The sequence below is a fragment of the Pristiophorus japonicus genome, chromosome 15 (assembly GCF_044704955.1).
Source record: "Pristiophorus japonicus isolate sPriJap1 chromosome 15, sPriJap1.hap1, whole genome shotgun sequence".
NCBI classification, from domain to species: domain Eukaryota; kingdom Metazoa; phylum Chordata; class Chondrichthyes; family Pristiophoridae; genus Pristiophorus; species Pristiophorus japonicus.
In genome coordinates, this window is record NC_091991.1 from 76933440 (window position 1) to 76952489 (window position 19050).

The window sequence follows — 19050 nt, forward strand, 5'->3', positions numbered from 1 at the left end:
TGTGCACTTCTAGTATAGGCCTCTCAATCTGGCTGGCTGCAGGCCGGAAATTACCCGCATTTCCGGATTTCCCAGCCGCTGTGACCCCCATCCACGTCCTCCCCGTAAATAGAAACATAGAAACATAGAAAATAGGTGCAGGAGCAGGCCATTCAGCCCTTCTAGCCTGCACCGCCATTCAATGAGTTCATGGCTGAACATGAAACTTCAGTACCCCCTTCCTGCTTTCTCGCCATAACCCTTGATCCCCCGAGTAGTAAGGACTTCATCTAACTCCCTTTTGAATATATTTAGTGAATTGGCCTCAACTACTTTCTGTGGTAGAGAATTCCACAGGTTCACCACTCTCTGGGTGAAGAAGTTTCTCCTCATCTCGGTCCTAAATGGCTTACCCATTTAGGGCCAATGAGTTTGAGGTATTTTGTTGTTACCTAGATAAGCAAATAAGTTGTTTATTATTTAGTCAATGGGGAAAGTAGCTTCCATTTAGCATACTTGTGTACAGTTTTGGTCTCCTAATCTGAGGAAGGACATTCTTGCTATTGAGGGAGTGTAGCGAAGGTTCACCAGACTGATTTCAGGGATGGCTGGGCTGTCATATGAGGAGAGACTGGATCAACTGGGCCTTTATTCACTGGAATTTAGAAGAATGAGAGGGGATCTCATAGAAACATAAAGAATTCTGATGGGATTGGACAGGTTCGATGCAGGAAGAATGTTCCCGATGTTGGGGAAGTCCAGAACCAGGGGTCACATCTAAGGATAAGGAATAAGCCATTTAGGGCCGAGATGAGGAGAAACTTCTTCACTCAGAGAATTGTGAACCTATGGAATTCTCTACCACAGAAAGTTGTTGAGGCTAGTTTGTTCGATATATTCAAAAGGGAGTTAGATGTGGCCCTTTTGGCTAAAGGGAGCAAGGGGTATGGAGAGAAAGCAGGAATGGGGTACTGAAGTTGCATGATCAGCCATGATCATATTGAATGGTGGTGCAGACTCGAAGGGCCAGATTGAGAGGCCGAATGGTTGACTCCTGCACCTATTTTCTATGTTTCTAACCAACCTTCATCTAGGTACTTATTTTAAACTTTGCTAGAAAAATTCTTTATGCCCTAAGTCTTTTCTGTTAAACAGTGGCTGAAACCCCCCAAAAATGACAGTCCCTTTGGACTGCAATTATAAACTTAGAATAGTGTGCTGGACTAACGTTTAATATTGTACTTAATATCTAAAATCCTCTAAGGTCCTATATCTTTACATTCCTTCAAGGCTGAAGAGTCCAAGCTTTGAAAACTTTCCTCATAACTCAGTCCATTAACCAGATTAATCTATGGCCCTTCTTTCCCCCACTTACAGGACATGACATTTCCCTCGTACCCTGGTAACCAGAATTGGACACAATGCTCAACAGCCTTACTAGAGCATTATATAATGTCAGCATGATGCCATCAACTTTGTATTTTACTGGTTACACGGTACAAATCCATATTCGTTTTCCTTTGCTGATCATCTCTGCAATTACTTAATTTGATAACACTCATCAGAGTGTGCTTGTTTTAGGTATTAGTGGTCTCCTCATAATTTTTCATAATCCATCGAAGGTCACATCAGAAATCAGTCAAATTAATATTTGCCAAACATTCAGAATATGTCCACTATGAAGAGTAATGTCACTCTGGAAATGTAGTATATAAAGGCTTTTCTAACAGTATTGTTTAACAATCTGTCAGCACATTGTTCTTCGAAAGCCAATTGTATCTAGCCTCAACGTTCATTTCAGTCCCATTAATCTCTTTAAAACTCTCTGCTAAATTGTTGATATTTGATCTTTAATTTCCTTTGCCTTATACGCTTCTTAGAAACATAGGAATTTACAGTGCAGAAGGAGGCCATTTCGGCCTGTCGTGTCTGTGCCGGCCGACAACGAGCCACACGGCCCTTGATCAGCAGCCCTGAAGGTTACATATGAACAATGGCGGACAGGTAAAGAGCATCTGGCCCAACCAGTCCGCCTCACACAACTGTGATACCCCTTGTATCACAACATTCTACACTCCACCCCACCCGGAGCTGTGCGATCTCCAGGGAGAGGGAAAAAAACAGATATAAACCCAGGCCAATTGGAGAAAAAAATCTGGGAAAATTCCTCTCCAACCCATCCAGGCAATCGAAACTAGTCAAGGAGCTAACCCTGGCGTATTCTATTCCCTGCAGTACTTACCATTATATCTGCGGCGTCCAACAAAAGGTCATCCAGTCTAATCCCAATTATCAGCTCTAGGCCTGTAACCCTGCAGGTTACTGCACTTTAAGTGCCCATCCAACCATCTCTTAAAAGTGGTGAGGGTTTCTGCATCCAACACTCTTCCAGGCAGCGAGTTCCAGACCCCTACAACCCTCTGCGTAAAGAAGCCCCCCTTCAAATCCCCTCTAAACCTTCCACCAACCACCTTAAACCAATGCCCCCCTTGTAATTGACCCCTCCATCAAGGGAAATAGACCCTTGCTATCCACTATATACAGGCCCCTCAAAATTTTACACACCTCAATGAGGTCTTCCCTCCGCCTCCTCTGTTCCAAGGAGAACAAACCGAGCCTATCCAATCTGTCCTCATAGCTAAGATTCTCCATTCCAGGCAGCATCCTAGTAAATCTGCTCTGCACCCTCTCCAATGCAATCACATCCTTCCTATGATACATCGACCAGAACTGCACACAGTATTCCAGCTGTGGCCTAATCAGTGTATTATACAATTTAAGCATAACCTCCCTACTCTTGTATTCTATGCCTCAGCCAATAAAAGCAAGCATTCCGTATGCCTTGTTAATCACCTTATCCACCTGACCTGCTACTTTCAGGGATCTGTGGACAAACACTCCAAGGTCCCTTTGTTCATCTACACTTCTAAGTGGCCTACTGTTTAATGTGTATACCCTTTCCTTATGAGCCCTCCCCAAGTGCATTACCTCACACTTCTCCGAATTAAATTCCATTTGCCACTGTTCTGCCCACCTGACCAGTAGATTGATATCCTCCTGCAGTCCATGACTTTCCTCTTCATTATCAACCACACGGCCAATTTTAGTGTCATCTGCAAACTTCTTAATCATACCCCCTATATTCAAATCTAGATCCTTGATGTATACCACAAAAAGGGATCTGTCTTCATAATAAAGTGTCATGTCAACGACTGGCATCCTTCCCTCCTCATTAAATGCTACATCCAGAATCCATAATGAACCATGTGCTGCCTGCATCTTTAGTTCAACAAACCCCTTCCATCATTTCCTGTAGCCTTAGGAACATCAAGGTCTGGAAAAGTCTATTCTGGCTCCATCTGGCCTTTTCATCTGTTTTCCAAGAGTTTCCTTATGATATTTATTCTGGCACACTTTATAAACTTGACAACTTTCCGAGATGTGTAATCTTGCTTGTAAAGCCATCTTGCATCTGTAAGCTTAGAAGTGTGTTGTCGGCCACCGACATTAACATCCAAACCATCGTTTGACATTGTATCCTGCAGAAAATATGACTGGCCAAACATTTCATGTTATAGTTTCATTCATGTGTACAGTTCAAAACTCTGCTAATTGTGATATAAATCTGTCCAGTTTCATTGAAGTTTCATCCCTTGCGCCATCCTCCCTTAAGTAGTTTGATCAATTTAAGCTTCGATTGCTGTCAATTCTTCTGAACCTTTGGGTTGAATTTTACACAAACGGGTGGGTTGGGGTTGGGTCAGATGATAAAATGTTAAAAATCTGAAGCCCAACCCCAACCCGCCCACTTCCGGGCAACCATCCCGCTCTCAGGAGGCGGGTGGTAATTTAAATATTTTAATGAGGCTGGTAGCCTCTGATGTAACCTGCTTTGCAGGTTTTATTGTGGGCAGCTGCTTTTCCCAGGCCTCGGGAAACCTGGGAGCTGAAGTGAGACGAGGACAGCTTTGGGGAGGAGGCAAGTGCCTTCACAGGCCTGCTTGTCGGCCAGGAGGAGCAGGAGTGCTTCCCCCTAGCCTCCCAAGCCTCCTCCCATCAGACTCTTCCCCACCCCCACCCTTTACCATACAAAGGCCCCCAGGGTCCCTTCTCCCCCAGGATGAGGAATCGGACATCGTACCACTCTCCCCCTTCCCCACCCTCCCATGATCGGATCCCCCCGGAGTTATGGATCGAACCTACCTGGTCCTGCACTCCGCTCCGGAGTGCTCCCTGCCCAACTGGAAGTCAAGCCTGTCAATTGGGCTGACTTCTGGCAGGGAAGCAATCAGGGCCAAAACGCGCATGCTATGGAGTTAAGGTTCCACAGCATTATCCATCCCCCACCCCCACCTATGTAACCCACCAATATTAATATCCAGGCCTTTAAGTCTATTGATGTTAGCGGCATTCCGCCCGCTCTATATCTAAAAGATTATTTGATATCAGCAATTGACGTATCTAAAACTATTTTTTCTAAATAATGACACTGGAATTTTGAGTCTGTAGTAGAAGCAGATATAAAGCTCCATTGCTGTTTCTTGCACACAATGTATAGTTAATCATGTTGTGGTAGGTGAAGGAACGATTTAACACATCTTCCTATCTAACTTTATGCGATGATTCTGTGAAACTTCAACATGAGTTAAATGAGTTCTGGGAGTTTTGAGTAATTCCACCTTCTGCATTGGTTGTATAGATGCCCCTATAAAAAGGAGAAGGGGAATGAAGGAGGCTTTGAGATAGTGACGCTCAGGATTGTGATATGTTTGTGAATGCACAATGCATTCAAAAAAAAATTGGAGAGTTTGAAGCATTAATAATGTTGATGGGCTATGATATAGTAACTATGTCAGATGTAGGAAGGACTGGGACCTTAATATGCCTGGTTATAACATTTTCAGGAGAGATAAACAGGAAAAGAGGGGTGCAGTGATAGTATTAGTAAGTATGTCCCTAGGCAGCTGTGTTAACACTGAATCCTGATGGATGGAGGTAGAACTAGGAAGGTAATGGTACAATTCTCGGTGTGCATTACAGACCAGCAAACAGGAGAAATAAGATGGAAGGAAATATCTATGGACAGTTCAGAGAGACATGCAAAGACAACAGGGCAGTGATACTGGGTGATTTGAACTATCCTCATATAGACTTGGATAAAGGTAATATATGTGGTTACACCGGGGAATGTGTTTTAGAATGCATCCAGGACCGCTTTCTAAATCGGTATGTTTCTGGTCTAACAAGGAAAGAGACATTGCTTGATTTAGTTCTAGGACATGAAGCAGGACAATTAATAGATATGAGAGTGGAGGAACAATTGAGAAATAGTTATCGCAACATAATTAGGTTCAATGTAAAAAAAGAAAAAGGCCAAGTTTAATTATTAGCGTCAACTGCAGAAAACGAATTGGTTCTGAAAGTAGATAAATCGCCAGGACCGGATGAAATATATCCGAGGCTATTAAAAGAAGCAAGGGAGAAATTGCAGAGGATCTGACCATCATTTTCCAATCCTCCCTGGCTGTAGGAGTGGTGATAGGGGCTTGAAGAACTGCTAATGTTGTACCATTGTTTAAAAAGGGAGGAAGGGATAAACCGAGTAATTATAGGTCAGTTAGTTTAACCTCGATGGTGGACAAATTATTGGAATCAATTCTGAGGGACAATATAAACCATTTAGAAAGACACAGATTATCAAGGACAGTCAGCAGTTAAGGGAAGGTTGTGTCTGACTAACTTGATTTCATTTTTTGAGGAGATAATAAGGAGGGTCGATAAGGGCAGTGCATTTGATGTCATCTACATGGATTTTAGCAAGGCTTTTGACAAGATCCCACATGGCAGGCTGATCAAAAAAGTAAAAGCCCATGGGATCCAAGGGAGATTGGCAATTTGGATCCAAAATTGGCTCAGTGGCAGGAAGCAAAGGGTAATGGTTGATGGGTGTTTTTGCGACTGGAAGGCTGTTTCCAGTGGGGTTCCTCATGGCTCAGTACTGGGTCCCTCGCTTTTTGTAGTATATATTAATGATTTAGACATAAATGTAGGGAGCATGATAAAGAAATTTGCAGATGATACAAAAATTGGCCGTGTGGTTGACAGTGAGGAGGAAAGCTTTAGACTGCAGGAAGATATCGATAAACTGGTCAGTTGGGCAGAAAAGTGTCAAATGGAATTCAATTAGAAAAGTGTGATGTAATTCATTTGGGGAGGGGCAACAGAGCAAGGGAATACACAATAAATGGGAGGATACTGAGAGGTGTGGAGGAACAGAGGGGCCTTGGAATGTATGTCCACAGGTCCTTAAAGGTAGCAGGACATGTCAATAAGTTAGTTAAAAAGGCATACGGACTGCTTTCCTGTATTAACTGAGGCATAGAATACAAGAGGAGGGAAGTTATGCTAGAACTGTGTACAACACTAGTTCGGCCACAGCTTGAGTAATGTGAACAGTTCTGGATACCACATTACAGGAAAGATGTGATTGCACTGGAAAGGGTGCAGAGGATATTTACGAGGATGTTGCCAGGACTGAAAAATGCTGGCTATGAGGAAAGATTGGATAGGCTGAGATTATTTTCCTTGGAACAGAGGAGGCTGAGGGGAGACTTCATTGAGGTGTATAAAATCATGAGGGGCCTAGATAGAGTGGATAGGAAGGACATATTTCCCTAAGCAGAGGAGTCAATAACCAGGGGCATAGATTTAAAGTAGTTAGTAGAAGGATTAGAGGGGAGATGAGGAAAACAAATTCACCCAGAGGGTGGTGTAGGTCTGGAACTCACAGCCTGAAAGGGTGGTAGAGGCTGAAACCCTCACCACATTTAAAAAGTACTCAGATGTGCACTTAAAGAGCCGTAACCTACAGGACTATGGACCTAGTGCTGGAAGGTGGGGTTAGGCTGAGTAGCTCTTTCTCGACCAACACGGACACGATGGGCCGAATGGCCTCTTTCTGTGTCATAATTTTTTATGATTCTATGAAAGAATTAGCAGAACTCAAGGTGACTAGGTCACCGGGCCCTGTAACATCCATCCTAGGTTGTTGAAAGAAATCAGAGAAGAGATAACTGAGGTAAAAACTGAAAATGCTGGAAATACTCAGCAGGTCAGGCAGCATCGGTGAAAGTGAAACAGAGTTAACGTTTCACGTCAATAACCCTTCTTCAGAACTGGAAAAAGTTAGAGATGTAACAGTTTAAGCAAGTGCAGGGAAAGGGGGGCGAGGAGGAAAGAACAAAAGGGGAAGGTCTATGATACGATGGAAGTCAAGAGAGATTAAAAGACAAAAGGGATGATGGTGCAAGGTAAAAGGAAATGGCAATGGGACAAGTTAAGAAACAAAAGATGAGTCTAGGGGCTCAAATTTCCCCAGTGATTTGCGCTGTTTTTTTGGAGCAGGCTGCTTTTTTTGGCCTACGTTAAAAGAACAGTTTCCCCAATCATTGCATCAGCGTAACTCAGTTAGTAACAATTTTTTTAGGTACATTTTTTTTTCAGCTAACGGGGGCGTAACCTGCCATCCGTGCCAATTCTGGCCATTTAGAGAAGTTTGGCCAGCTGAGAATTACTCCAGTTCTGCTTAGACCAGCTTATGTGGTCTCTGCAGAAGTACCTTCTGGAGAGTTAAGGAAATCGACGCAGGTAAGTAAATCAGTGCAGCAGATGCCCGGACAGCAGCAGCAGGAGAGGTGGGAGAGAGGGGGGAGAGGTGCCGGGGGGGGGGAGCCTTTCGGGTATAGTTAGGTGTGGGGATCAGGAGGGAGGAGGCCATTCGGCCTGGCAGGGGAGCGGACCGGGAGGCCACTCAGCCTGGGCTGGGGAGCAGGACCAACAAGGCACTCGGGGCTAGGGACGGGCAGGGGAGTGGACCGGGAGGCCCTTCGGCCCGGGCCAGGGGCGGGGGAGCGGACACTTGGCCAGGGCTTGGGGCGGGGATCGGCACCAGCATCGGGAGGGGTGGGTGGGAACTTTAATAATTGGAGGTATATTACTGCAATTTATTTTAATGTGTTTTTAAGTTGCTGCAATGTATTTTAATGTGTTCTTAAGTCGCTGCAATGCATTTTAATGTGCTGTGAGCTCGCTGTTTCTTTCACTTTGCAGCCTCAGCTCGCATTGTGTCCCTGGTTACCGTGGCAACCTGATCATCCCCAAAACTAAAGGACAGCTGAGGCTGCGCCAAAATGAAGAAATCAAACGGGGAAACTTAGAAAAAAATTTTTTGGTGTACTTGGGCCCTAGATGAGGTGTAATTAGGAATGGCAGAATCAACAACAGTTGGCATTGTGAAAAAATAGGGGCAGAGGTTATGGTCTGAAATTGTTGAACTCGATGTTGAGTCCAGAAGGCTGTAAAGTGCCTAAATGGAAGATGAGATGCTGTTCCTCAAGCTTGCGTTGAGCTTCATTGGAACAGTGTAGGGGACCGAGGACGGAGATGTCGGAGTGGGAGTGGAGCAGAGAATTAAAGTGACAGGCGACCGGAAGCTCGGAGTTACACTTACGGACTGAATGGAGGTGATCCGCAAAGCAGTCACCCAATCTGCATTTGGTCTCCGCAATGTAGAGGAGACCACATCGTGAGCAGCAAATATATTAAATTTCGAGAAATACAAATAAATCGCTGTTTCACCTGAAAGGAGTGTTTGGGGCCCTGGACAATGGGAAGGGAGAAGGTTAAAGGGCAGGTGCATTTCCTGTGCTGGCACAGGAAGGTGCTGTGGGAAGGGGAAGGGGTGTTGGGGGGTGATTGAGTGGACCAGGGTGTCATAGACGGAGTGATCCCTTCAGAATGCTGACAGGGGAGGGGATAGGAAGATGTGTTTGGTGGTGGGATCATGCTGGAGGTGGGGGAAATGGCGGAGGACGATATGTTGAATTGGAGGCTGATGGGGTGAAAGGTGAGGACAAGGGGAATCCTATCATGGTTCTCGGGGGGAGCGGAAGGGGTGAGAACAGAAGTGCGGGAAATAGAACGGGCATAGTAGAGGGCCATGTCAACCATGGTATAGGGGCATCCTCGGTTGAAAAAAAAGGAAGATATATCAGAAGCACTAGTATGGAAGGTGGCATCATCGGAGCAGATGCGACAGAGATGGAGAAACTGGGAGACGAGAATGGAGTTCTTAGAGGAAGCGGGATGGGAGAAACATAGAAACATAGAAAATAGGTGCAGGAGCAGGCCATTCGGCCCTTCGAGCCTGCACCGCCATTCAATATGATCATGACTGATCATGCAACTTCAGTACCCCACTCCTGCCTTCTCTCCATACCCCCTGATCCCTTTAGCCATAAGGGCCACATCTAACTCCCTTTTGAATATATTCAGCAAACTGGACTCAAAAACTTTCTGTGGTAGAGAATTCCATAGGTTCACAATTCTCTGGGTGAAAAAGTTTCTCCTCATCTCGGTCCTAGATGGCTTACCTCTTATCCTTAGACTGTGACCCCTGGTTCTGGACTTCCCCAACATCGGGAACATTCTTCCCGCATCTAACCTGTCCAATCCCGTCAGAATTTTATATGCTTCTATGAAATTCCCTCTCATTCTTCTAAATTTTAGTGAATATAAGTCTAGTCAATCCAGTCTTTCTTCATATGTCAGTCCTGCCATCCTAGGAATCAGTCTGGTGAACCTTCGCTGCACTCCCTCAATAGCAAGAATGTCCTTCCTCAGATTAGGAGACCAAAACTGCACACAATACTCAAGGTGTGGTCTCACCAAGGCCCTGTACAACTGCAGCAAGACCTCCCTGTTCCTATACTCAAATCCTCTCGCTATGAAAGCCAACATGCCATATGCTTTCTTAACCGCCTGCTGTACCTGCATGTCTACTTTCAATGACTGATGTACCATGACACCCAGGTCTCGTTGCTAAACTCCCCTTTTACTAAACTGTCACCATGAAGATAATAATCTGCCTTCCAGTTTTTGCCACCAAAGTAGATAACCTCACACTTATCCACATTATACTGCATCTGCCATGCATTTGCCCACTCACCTAACCTGTCCAAGTCACCCTGCAGCCTCTTAGCATCCTCCTCACAGCTCGCACTGCCGCCCAGCTTAGTGCCATCTGCAAACTTGGAGATATTACATTCAATTCCTTCGTCTAAATTATTAATGTATATTGTAAATAGCTGGGGTCCCAGCACTGAACCCTACGGTACTCCACTAGTCACTGCCTGCCATTCTGAAAAGAACCCGTTTATTCCCACTCTTTGCTTCCTGTCTGCCAACCATTTCTCTATCCACGTGAATACATTACCCCCAATCCCATGTGCCTTAAATTTGTACACTAATCTCTTGTGTGGGACCTTGTCAAAAGCCTTTTGAAAGTCCAAATACACCACATCCACTGGTTCTCCCTTTTACACTCTACTAGTTACATCCTCAAAGAATTCTAGAAGATTTGTCAAGCATGTACTCCAGATAGCTGTGGGAGTCAGTGGGCTTGTAGTGGATACTGGTCGAAAGATAACTGAGGCTTTGGCCAAATTTTTCAATCTTCCTTAAATATGTGCTGTTGGACTGGAGAAGGGGCTCGTGTTACACCTTGGTACAATATGGGAGAGAACAATAAACCAGGTAACCAAAGAGATTTGTATCACTCTGTAGTGATACTCCCTTTTAATTTCCCCCCTTCCTTAAACTTATAACAAACTTACCAACTTGTAGAGGAGTCTGTCACCTGGCAGAGTACAGGTTCAGTTGGGAGTTAAGACGGATTCCTGATTCAGTAGGGACTATAGAGATCTAAGTTTGAGATCAGAGAAATATGAAAAATTGTCAGTACAGATTTTCATTCAGTACCTAAGTAACAGAGCAAGCGAAATGGACTAAATATATAATTCCACTCCAAAAACAGAATTAATTGTGTGAAGTACATTGAGTCCATTCATTGTGTGAAGTATATTGAGATATTCAAGCATAATAAGGTGATATATATAAGTACCTTTCTTTCTCCTGTTATTAAATGGCCTTCTCTGTTTGATATATTCTGTTCTTATTGAATATAACATAGAAAGCCAATCTGGACATCTCTACAGTGATGTGGAAACCTCCATCTTTTCACATACTTTTAGACATACTTAGTTCCACCTCTGTACAAATATTCCCAGAGATGTAGGGGCCGAAATTGCCCTCCGCCCGAAACGGGGTGCACCTACCAATCTGGAAGGGTTGGAGCGGAAGTGACCTCATCATTGGGGTGGAAGTGCGCTTGGGTCGGAGTAGCTGCTACTAGCGGGGCGGAAGTGGGGGCGAGTCGGTGTGGCCAACAATCCAAGTCATCAGCACTGCACTGATGACGTCATTGCACTGGTGCATCACAACGTCCCTCCCCTTCAATTAAAGGGGAGGGCTGCTGCGAACCGAACTCATCAACCACTTTAGTGGCAAACACTGGGACATCAGGGAGGGTTTCGGCCGGAACAGCAGCCTGGCACCCCAGAGGGGGTACTAGGCTGTCTGTTGGCGACCCGGTAGAACCCATGGGCATAATTGTCGGCCCGACATGGCAGTCGGCCGGAAAAAAAAACATGGAGTCGCCGGCAGCACCACCTCCCCTTTAAAGGTGACCGGGCCGCCAAGCCACAAAAAGGGTACCGACAGCAAAAGCTGTCAGTGGTACCGACCAGCAGCGGCGCTGCTCCCGCTGGACAATTTCCGAAAGAGACAATTTCCCACAGGGCAATTTCAGGAAGGGGTCGCCACCAATCGGTAAGGGGTCGGCGTGTGCACGCCGCGGCGGGTAAATGGGCGGAACGGTCCCGGACACCGCTCCAAAAGTAAAGGAGAGCAATATCAAAAATGGTGGCCCCTCCACGGCGAATCAGCAGCCAGTCCGCACCGACCCGTGGCCGCAGCTTACAGATGGCCACAGGCCTTATAGAATGGGTCAATTTCAGCCCCCTACAGTCCAAGCAACCCACTAATGCCTGTATCATGGGCTGAACATTCCATTGCACAGGGGAGCTCCATGGAATGTAGAGAGTGATACGTAGGTTACTTTATTTACTGTATATAGGAGGCCCCAGTGAACTCCAATTTACATTGCGTGAAAACCATGTGGGCCAAGGTTCTCATTTTTAATTAAGAGAAGGCCAGTTAAGCCGTACATGTTTCTACAGACTTGTTAATTGAAAATGATGCATGCATTGAGTAGATGCAATAAGTACATGTTAGCAGATTGAATGAAGTAGTTAGTAATTCAAATCTTTTTCCGTGGCCTTGAAACCTAATAAAAGGGATTTTTTTCTCAGACGCATAGTATTAATAGGACTTCATAAACCCTCGTTGGAAATCTTGAATATATCCCAGATGATTTACTGAGTGCAATTAGAGCTGAAGACAGATCTCCAGCCCGTATAAAGTAGTCTTGTATTTATGGTCCATTGTAGGCATATTCACTGCACTCATTCAATCCCTATACACTCTTAACTGTTAATGCTAATTGCTGTTTTACAGATTTAGATCAAGCTGTGAGGGAGAACTGCTGGGTGCTGTGAGATTTGGTAGAGACAATACTAGGAGGCAATTTGAGCTCAACCTATTAGTGCCCCACTTTACACACCATTTTTTATAAACAGGGCTAATCTGCTACAGATGGCAGGGATATTAGGCAGTGTACATGTTAGAAAAGTGCAGTGTGTATTTCCATGAATATTGTGTTACTGAGCAATAAGCACCAACTTTTAACAGGAGACGCTTGAATCTCAATTGAAAATAATCCCAAATTTTCACAATGATTTCTGCGCAAAATTGAACTGAAGTTAAAAACGGGTTGAATGACCATAAAACCATATTACCATCAGTCTGGAATCTCCACCTGTCAGTGATACTTGCACAGAGGCCTGCAGAGGAGCCTTGTCATCAGAGACCCTTTGCAAAAATCAAATCATAAAGAGTGGGTCATTTGCACCTTCACCACTGGAACAGTAAATGGACGGATTGGATTGGCCATCCATTGCTCGATTATCCCAGGTTTTCCATGGCTTTTCCACCAAAGTTAAGGCAGATGAATGAAAGAGTCTGTGCGGAAATTGGTCCCCAAGATTTGCAATATACTATTGAACATTACTAGATACTTGAGTGTGGGACTAAATTGTACAACTCTTTCAAAGAGCCGGCACAGGCACGGCGGGTCCAATGGTCTCTTCCTGTGATGTAAGATTCTATGATTCTAGATGGATATACAGGAAAACAGAACCAGTGCACTCGTAGGGCTAGATTCCCGGTTTTCGGCAAAAACGGTAGTTTCACGCTAAAATTACCATTTTCGCTGCACTACCGTTTTTAGGCCTAACTTTAGGCCTTTATATCAGTAAAGGAGATGTTGCACGAGGATTCGCGGCGCAAACCGTGAGTTTCGCCAACTTTTAATCTGGGGCCGGTAGCGCTGCGAGAGAGGCCTTGGGAGGGGGAAAAACAAAAAAAATTGCAAAAATCATTCAAAAAACTTTCACAAAACCCTTACCTACTAAATCGCTGAAAAATAATAAAAACATAAAAATTTTAACTTAGCTTTTTTGCAGGTCTTCATACTTACCGCTGCTGGCAGGGCTGCACGGACAGGTTTGACCCTGTCGGTATTCTGGGCGCGGTGTAAGAGTCAGGAGAGTGCCAAAAGTATGAGGCAAACGCAATCTGCGCCATTGCATGTCGGCCCACCTCTCCCCGGCGGTACGTGGATGCACTGTCGCAAACAGGTACCCGAGGATCCTGCCGACCGAGTTTTTGCCGGGGAGGGTCAAATCGCGGCATAAACCCGGTCGCAAAGTCGGCGAAAATCCGGCCCATAGATGGAGTGGGGTGAGAAAGAAATGGAAATGCAGTAGTAAACACCTACTGATGTTAATTGGGCTTGCTTACCTACATTCTTGGGCATAGCAACTTACCCAAACCACTGTCCCACACTGAAATCCACCGACTTTGTTTAAACAACAATATTTCATTTGAATGTGGCCCAAAGTGCACCACTTTCCCCGCTCCCAGTGCCTGGCCCATATATCATAATCTCACCCGTTGATGTGTGTAAAAAGCCAGCAGCATCACTAAGGGCAGCAGCTAATTTCACTCCCCCAGCTGGTACTTGGTGTCTGGCAGTGGGATTCCCAAGGGGTAATTTTCCGACTTGGCACTGCCAGCGGGGAGCTTCTCCCATGGACAGCACATGTCGGAACTTTAGGATGTGCATGGATTCCAAAACATTTCATTGGAAAATGACGTGCAACGGGCAACCAAATTTCCAATATGTGCTCTCTGCCAACACAGGTTCCCGTCAACAGCATAACAACAACACGTTGCATTTATATAGCGCCTTTAACATAATAAAATGTCCCAAGGCTCGTCGCAGGACCGTTATCAAACAGAATTTGACACCAAGCCATATAAGGAGATATTGGGACAAATGACCAAAAGCTTGGTAAAAGAGGTAGGTTTTAAGGAGCATCTGAAAGGAGGGGAGAGAGGTTTAGGGAGGGAATTCCAGAACTTGGGGCCTAGGCAGCCGAAAGCAGGGCCACCAATGGTGAAGCGATTAAAATCAAGGATGCGCAAGAGGATAATTACCCTCACAACTACTTGGAGTTCTCTGTATGAGTAAACCATTGTCTGTTTATCTGGCTAAAATCAGTGAACGGTATTTGCCTGTGATTGGGCGAACAATGTTCCCGTGAGCAATACGACTTGTGTCTCAGTCACCCTGCTTCCATCTCTCCTGCAGACCTCAGTGCAATAACTCTGTCAACTTTATCCTGCAGCGATCGGTGCAATAACTCTGTCAACTTTATTCTGAAGTAAAATCGTTTACATTTGCTGACCTACACCTACCCCTTGTATAAGTCATAAATGCCCCATGTATATATTTAGCACCTTATCTTGTCAAAACGTCTCAAAACACTTTGCACACAATTTATTACTTTTGAAGCACCGTGATTTATTGATTTATAGGCAAAGGCAGAAGTTATTCTTGGGAAGATGGGGGTTGAAACATTTTACTTTTGTGGGGCATCATGTTCTTGAAAAACTGGTTTCAAAAACCCTTTAACTGGGAGAAAGTTATTTCTGCCTGTGAGCAACAAAATCTACCTCAAAAAAGGGTATATTATAGTTACCATGACAATGAGTGAAGCTTATAGAAAGAAATGGAGAGATCTTGGGCTATGTAACTTTGATGTCTGAACTAGTTTACTTGGAAAGCAATGGTAGGTGTGAATTTCTCAAATTTTAGAATGCAGGCTATTGAAGAGAAAGTTATGGTAAGATAATTCAAGTAATTTTTCTTTGTCTACCAAATGTCTGGCCACACACGTGCGATACCAGTTTTAAAGAGACCATTGTGTCTAACTGCACAGTGCGTTATCTGAGACAGTATAGATGCTTATCAATATAAAGAATAAAAAGAAAGAATTACATTTATATAGCGCCTCTCACAACCACCAGGGGTCTCAAAGCACTTTACAGCTAATGAAGTACTTTTTGAAGTGTAATGTAGGAAACACAGCAGCCAATTTTCACACAGCAATTCCCACAAACAGCAATGTGATAATGATGTTGATTGAGGGATAAATATTGGCCAGGACACCGGGGATAACTCCCCTGCTCTTCTTCAAAATAGTGCCATGGGATCTTTTACGTCCACCTGAGAGAGCAGACTGAGTCTCGGTTTAATGCCTCATCCAAAAGATGGCCCCTCCAACAGTGCAGCACTCCCTCAGCACTGCACTGGAGTGTCAGCCTAGATTTATGTGCTCAAGTTCCTGGAGTGGGACTTGAACCCACAACCTTCTGACTCAGAGGCAAGTGTGCTACCCACTGAGCCACAGCTGACACATGTCAGAATCAATGATATGTCTCAATCAATCTGTAAAATAGATAATATTGGATTCCAAATTCAGTTCAGACTGCACGTGGCCATGAAATTCTGTACTCAACATTGTGTATGCAAAAACAGAAAGAAATCCCACATCTGTGTTTTTTACACGTGTTCTTGTTCCTGTTTCCAGTGCTCTGCATCATGTGGCCAAGGTTTGCAAATCCGCAAGGTGCTGTGTGTGAACCACATCCAGGAGCAAATGGAGGAAAGTTACTGCAACCTTTCAACCCGGCCTCCTCCTATCCAAAGCTGCGTTACTGCATCTTGTGAACATATTTGGATTACAGGGAAATGGTCACAGGTAACGAATATTCAGAATCGCACTCTTGAAAGTGATGCTATTTTTGTGACATTTGTAACATTTTCCTGACATATAATGGCCCTGAATCCGTGGTCGGTATGACTGCGATCTGTCAGGTTCCGACAACACATGCACTTAGCTGCACGTTTCACCTTCTCATTCAAATCAAAGTGATGGCGAGATGTTGGGCTAATTGCCCACCTACTGCAAATTAACTACCCTGAAAATTGTTATGTCTGGTGCAAACAGGCGCCGTAAGCCTGTTGCACAGCGTAAGGGGAGGGGGATGAGAAAATTGTATTGCAAACCTGTTCCAAACATTGCTGCTGTCGCACAAAAAGCAAATTTGTTTCCAGCTGATTAGATTATTCATACTGAAAGAAAGGGATTATGTCCCATTATTCCAGCTGTGTTTTGCATTTAGAAATAGTATTAATCTTGAAAATAGCTTGAGAAAATTAAATGTGACTAATATAATTTATTAACGGACAATTATTTTACGAGGTGAGCCATGGCTGGGAGAATCAAAATTCCCCACTTTTGGAGGTCTGATGGGACTGGACTGGGTCACCTTACCCAACCAGTGGTTGAAGGGTGCCCGCTTGGGGAAACGAGTTGCTCCCGGCAAAAGCTCTTGTGCATTTATGACAGAAATAATTCAAGTAAATACATGTTTCTGTTCAGCAACAGCAGTTGTGACAGAAAGAAAATGACAGACAAGGACAAAGGAGGAGATATTGGAAGGAGTGACATATGAAGAAAAACTGGATCGACTAGGCTTAAATTCACTGGAATTTAAAAGAATGAGAGGGGATCTCATTGAAACATATAAAATTTTGACGGGACTGGACAGGTTAGATGCAGGAAGAATGTTCCGGATGTTGGGGAAGTCCAGAATCAGGGTTCACAGTCTAAGGATACGGGGTAAGCTATATAGGACCGAGATGAGGAGAAACATCTTCACTCAGAAAATTGTGAAACTGTGGAATTCTCTACCACAGAAAGTTGTTGAGGCCAGTTTGTTAGATATATTTCCAAAGGGAGTTAGATGTGGCCCTTACGGTTAAAGGGATCAAGGGGTATGGAGAGAAAGCAGGAATGGGGTACTAAAGTTGCATGATCAGCCATGATCTTATTGAATGGTGGTGCAGGCTCGAAGGGCCGAATGGTCTACTCCTGCACCTATTTTCTATGTTTCTATGGGCCCAAGTTTCCACATGATTCGCGCCTGATTTTTAGGAGCAACTGGTGGAGAACGGACTATTTTAGAAATCGCAATTCTCCACATTTTTTTTTGCTGCAGTTCTAGTCAGGTAGAACAGTTCTAGTTTAGAACAGAATTTTTTCTTCAAAAGGGGGCGTGTCCGGCCACTGACGCCTGATTTGAAAGTTTCCACAGTGAAAATGTACTCCAAACTAAAGTAGAATGGAGCCAGTGAAGATTTTTGTAGAACTGAAAAAACCTGTTCTACACATTAAAAAATCAGGCGCAGGTTACAAATTAGACGTCCAGAACGAGGTGGGGGGGGGGGAGGGAACTCATTAAATTCGGCAATAAATCCTTATTTATACTTCTACAAATATTATACAAATAAATCCAACCTGAATAAACATTTATAAGCCAAGAAAAGATTAAATAAACCATCTTCCTACCTGTGTGAAAGTGCTTCAGCCAGGGAGAATTCTGCAGCCGTTCGTGCCGCTGAACGGGAGGGGGGAGAGAGAGAGAGAGAGCGAGAGGGAGGGAGGGAGAGAGAGAGGGAGGGAGAGAGAGGGAGGGAGGGAGAGGGGAGGGAGAGAGAGGGAGGGAGAGAGAGAGGGAGGGAGAGAGAGGGGAGGGAGGGAGAGGGGAGGGAGAGGAGAGAGGGGGGGAGGGAGATAGAGAGAGGGGAGGGAGGGAGAGGGGAGGGAGAGGGGAGGGAGAGAGAGAGAGGGGAGGGAGAGAGAGTGGGGGGAGGGAGAGAGAGGGGAGGGAGGGAGAGAGAGGGGAGGGGAGGGAGGGGGAGGAGAGAGGGGAGGGGAGGGAGGGGGAGGAGGGAGGGAGAGGGGGGGTCGGGGGAGGGGGAGGGGGGGTCGGGGAACAGGAGCGGGTGTCGGGTCGGGGGGGGGAGCGGGCCTCAGGTCGGGGCGGGGGGGAGGGGGGAGCGGGTCTCGGGTCGGGGGGAGTGGGAGCGGGTCTCGGGTCGGGGGGGCGGGGGAGCGGGTCTTGGGTCGGGGGGGAGCGGGTCTCGGGTCGGGGCGGGGGAGTGGGTGTCGGGTCTCGGGTCGGGTCGGGTCGGGTCGGGGCGGGGGGGCGGGGGAGCGGGCCTCGGGTCGGGGCGGGGGGGGGGGGGAGCGGGTCTTGGGTCGGGGCGGGGGGGGGGGGAGCGGGTCTCGGGTCGGGGCAGCGGGGGAGCGGGTCGGGGCGGGGGGGAGCAAGTGTCGGGTCTCGGGTCGGGTCGGGTCGGGGCGGGGGGGGGAGCGGGTCGGGGCGGGGGGGGGAGCGGGTGTCGGGTCTTGTCGGGGGCGGGGAGCAGGAGCTGGCCGTGGGAGGAGCCTCATTCATGCAGCCCCAGTGAGGCCATTCAGCCAGGGCTAGGGGCTGCGTGCTTCGGGCCCCTCCCACACAGTTCGGCGCCTGGAGCTACTGCACTTGCGTGCCCACTGTAGCGCGCATGTGCAGAGGTCCCGGCACTGTTTTCAGCGCCGGGACCTGGCTCCGCCCCCCCCACAGCTCGTGCTGGCTGCGCCGAGGGCCAAAGGACCTGTAAGTAGGTGGAGAATACCGAGGATTTTTTTAGGTGCCGTTTTAGGCGCGAAAAACGGGTGCCCAACTCGGAGGGGCGCCCGTTTTTTTTCTTGTGGAAACTTGGGCCCAATGTTTCTATGTAAGGGGCGGTCATTAGGA

The 19050-nt window shown here is 46.0% G+C and overlaps 1 protein-coding gene across 3 annotated transcripts in view; it reads left to right on the forward strand.

Annotated features, from left to right (window-relative positions):
- The window catches only part of LOC139280864 (A disintegrin and metalloproteinase with thrombospondin motifs 20), a 551188-nt gene that overhangs the window by 482375 nt on the left and 49763 nt on the right, over positions 1–19050 (forward strand). For all 3 annotated transcript variants that reach the window (XM_070900621.1, XM_070900622.1, XM_070900623.1), the window contains one exon: positions 15993–16163. In XM_070900621.1, the coding sequence (XP_070756722.1) occupies positions 15993–16163 (171 nt within the window). The remainder of the gene's footprint in view (positions 1–15992; positions 16164–19050) is intronic.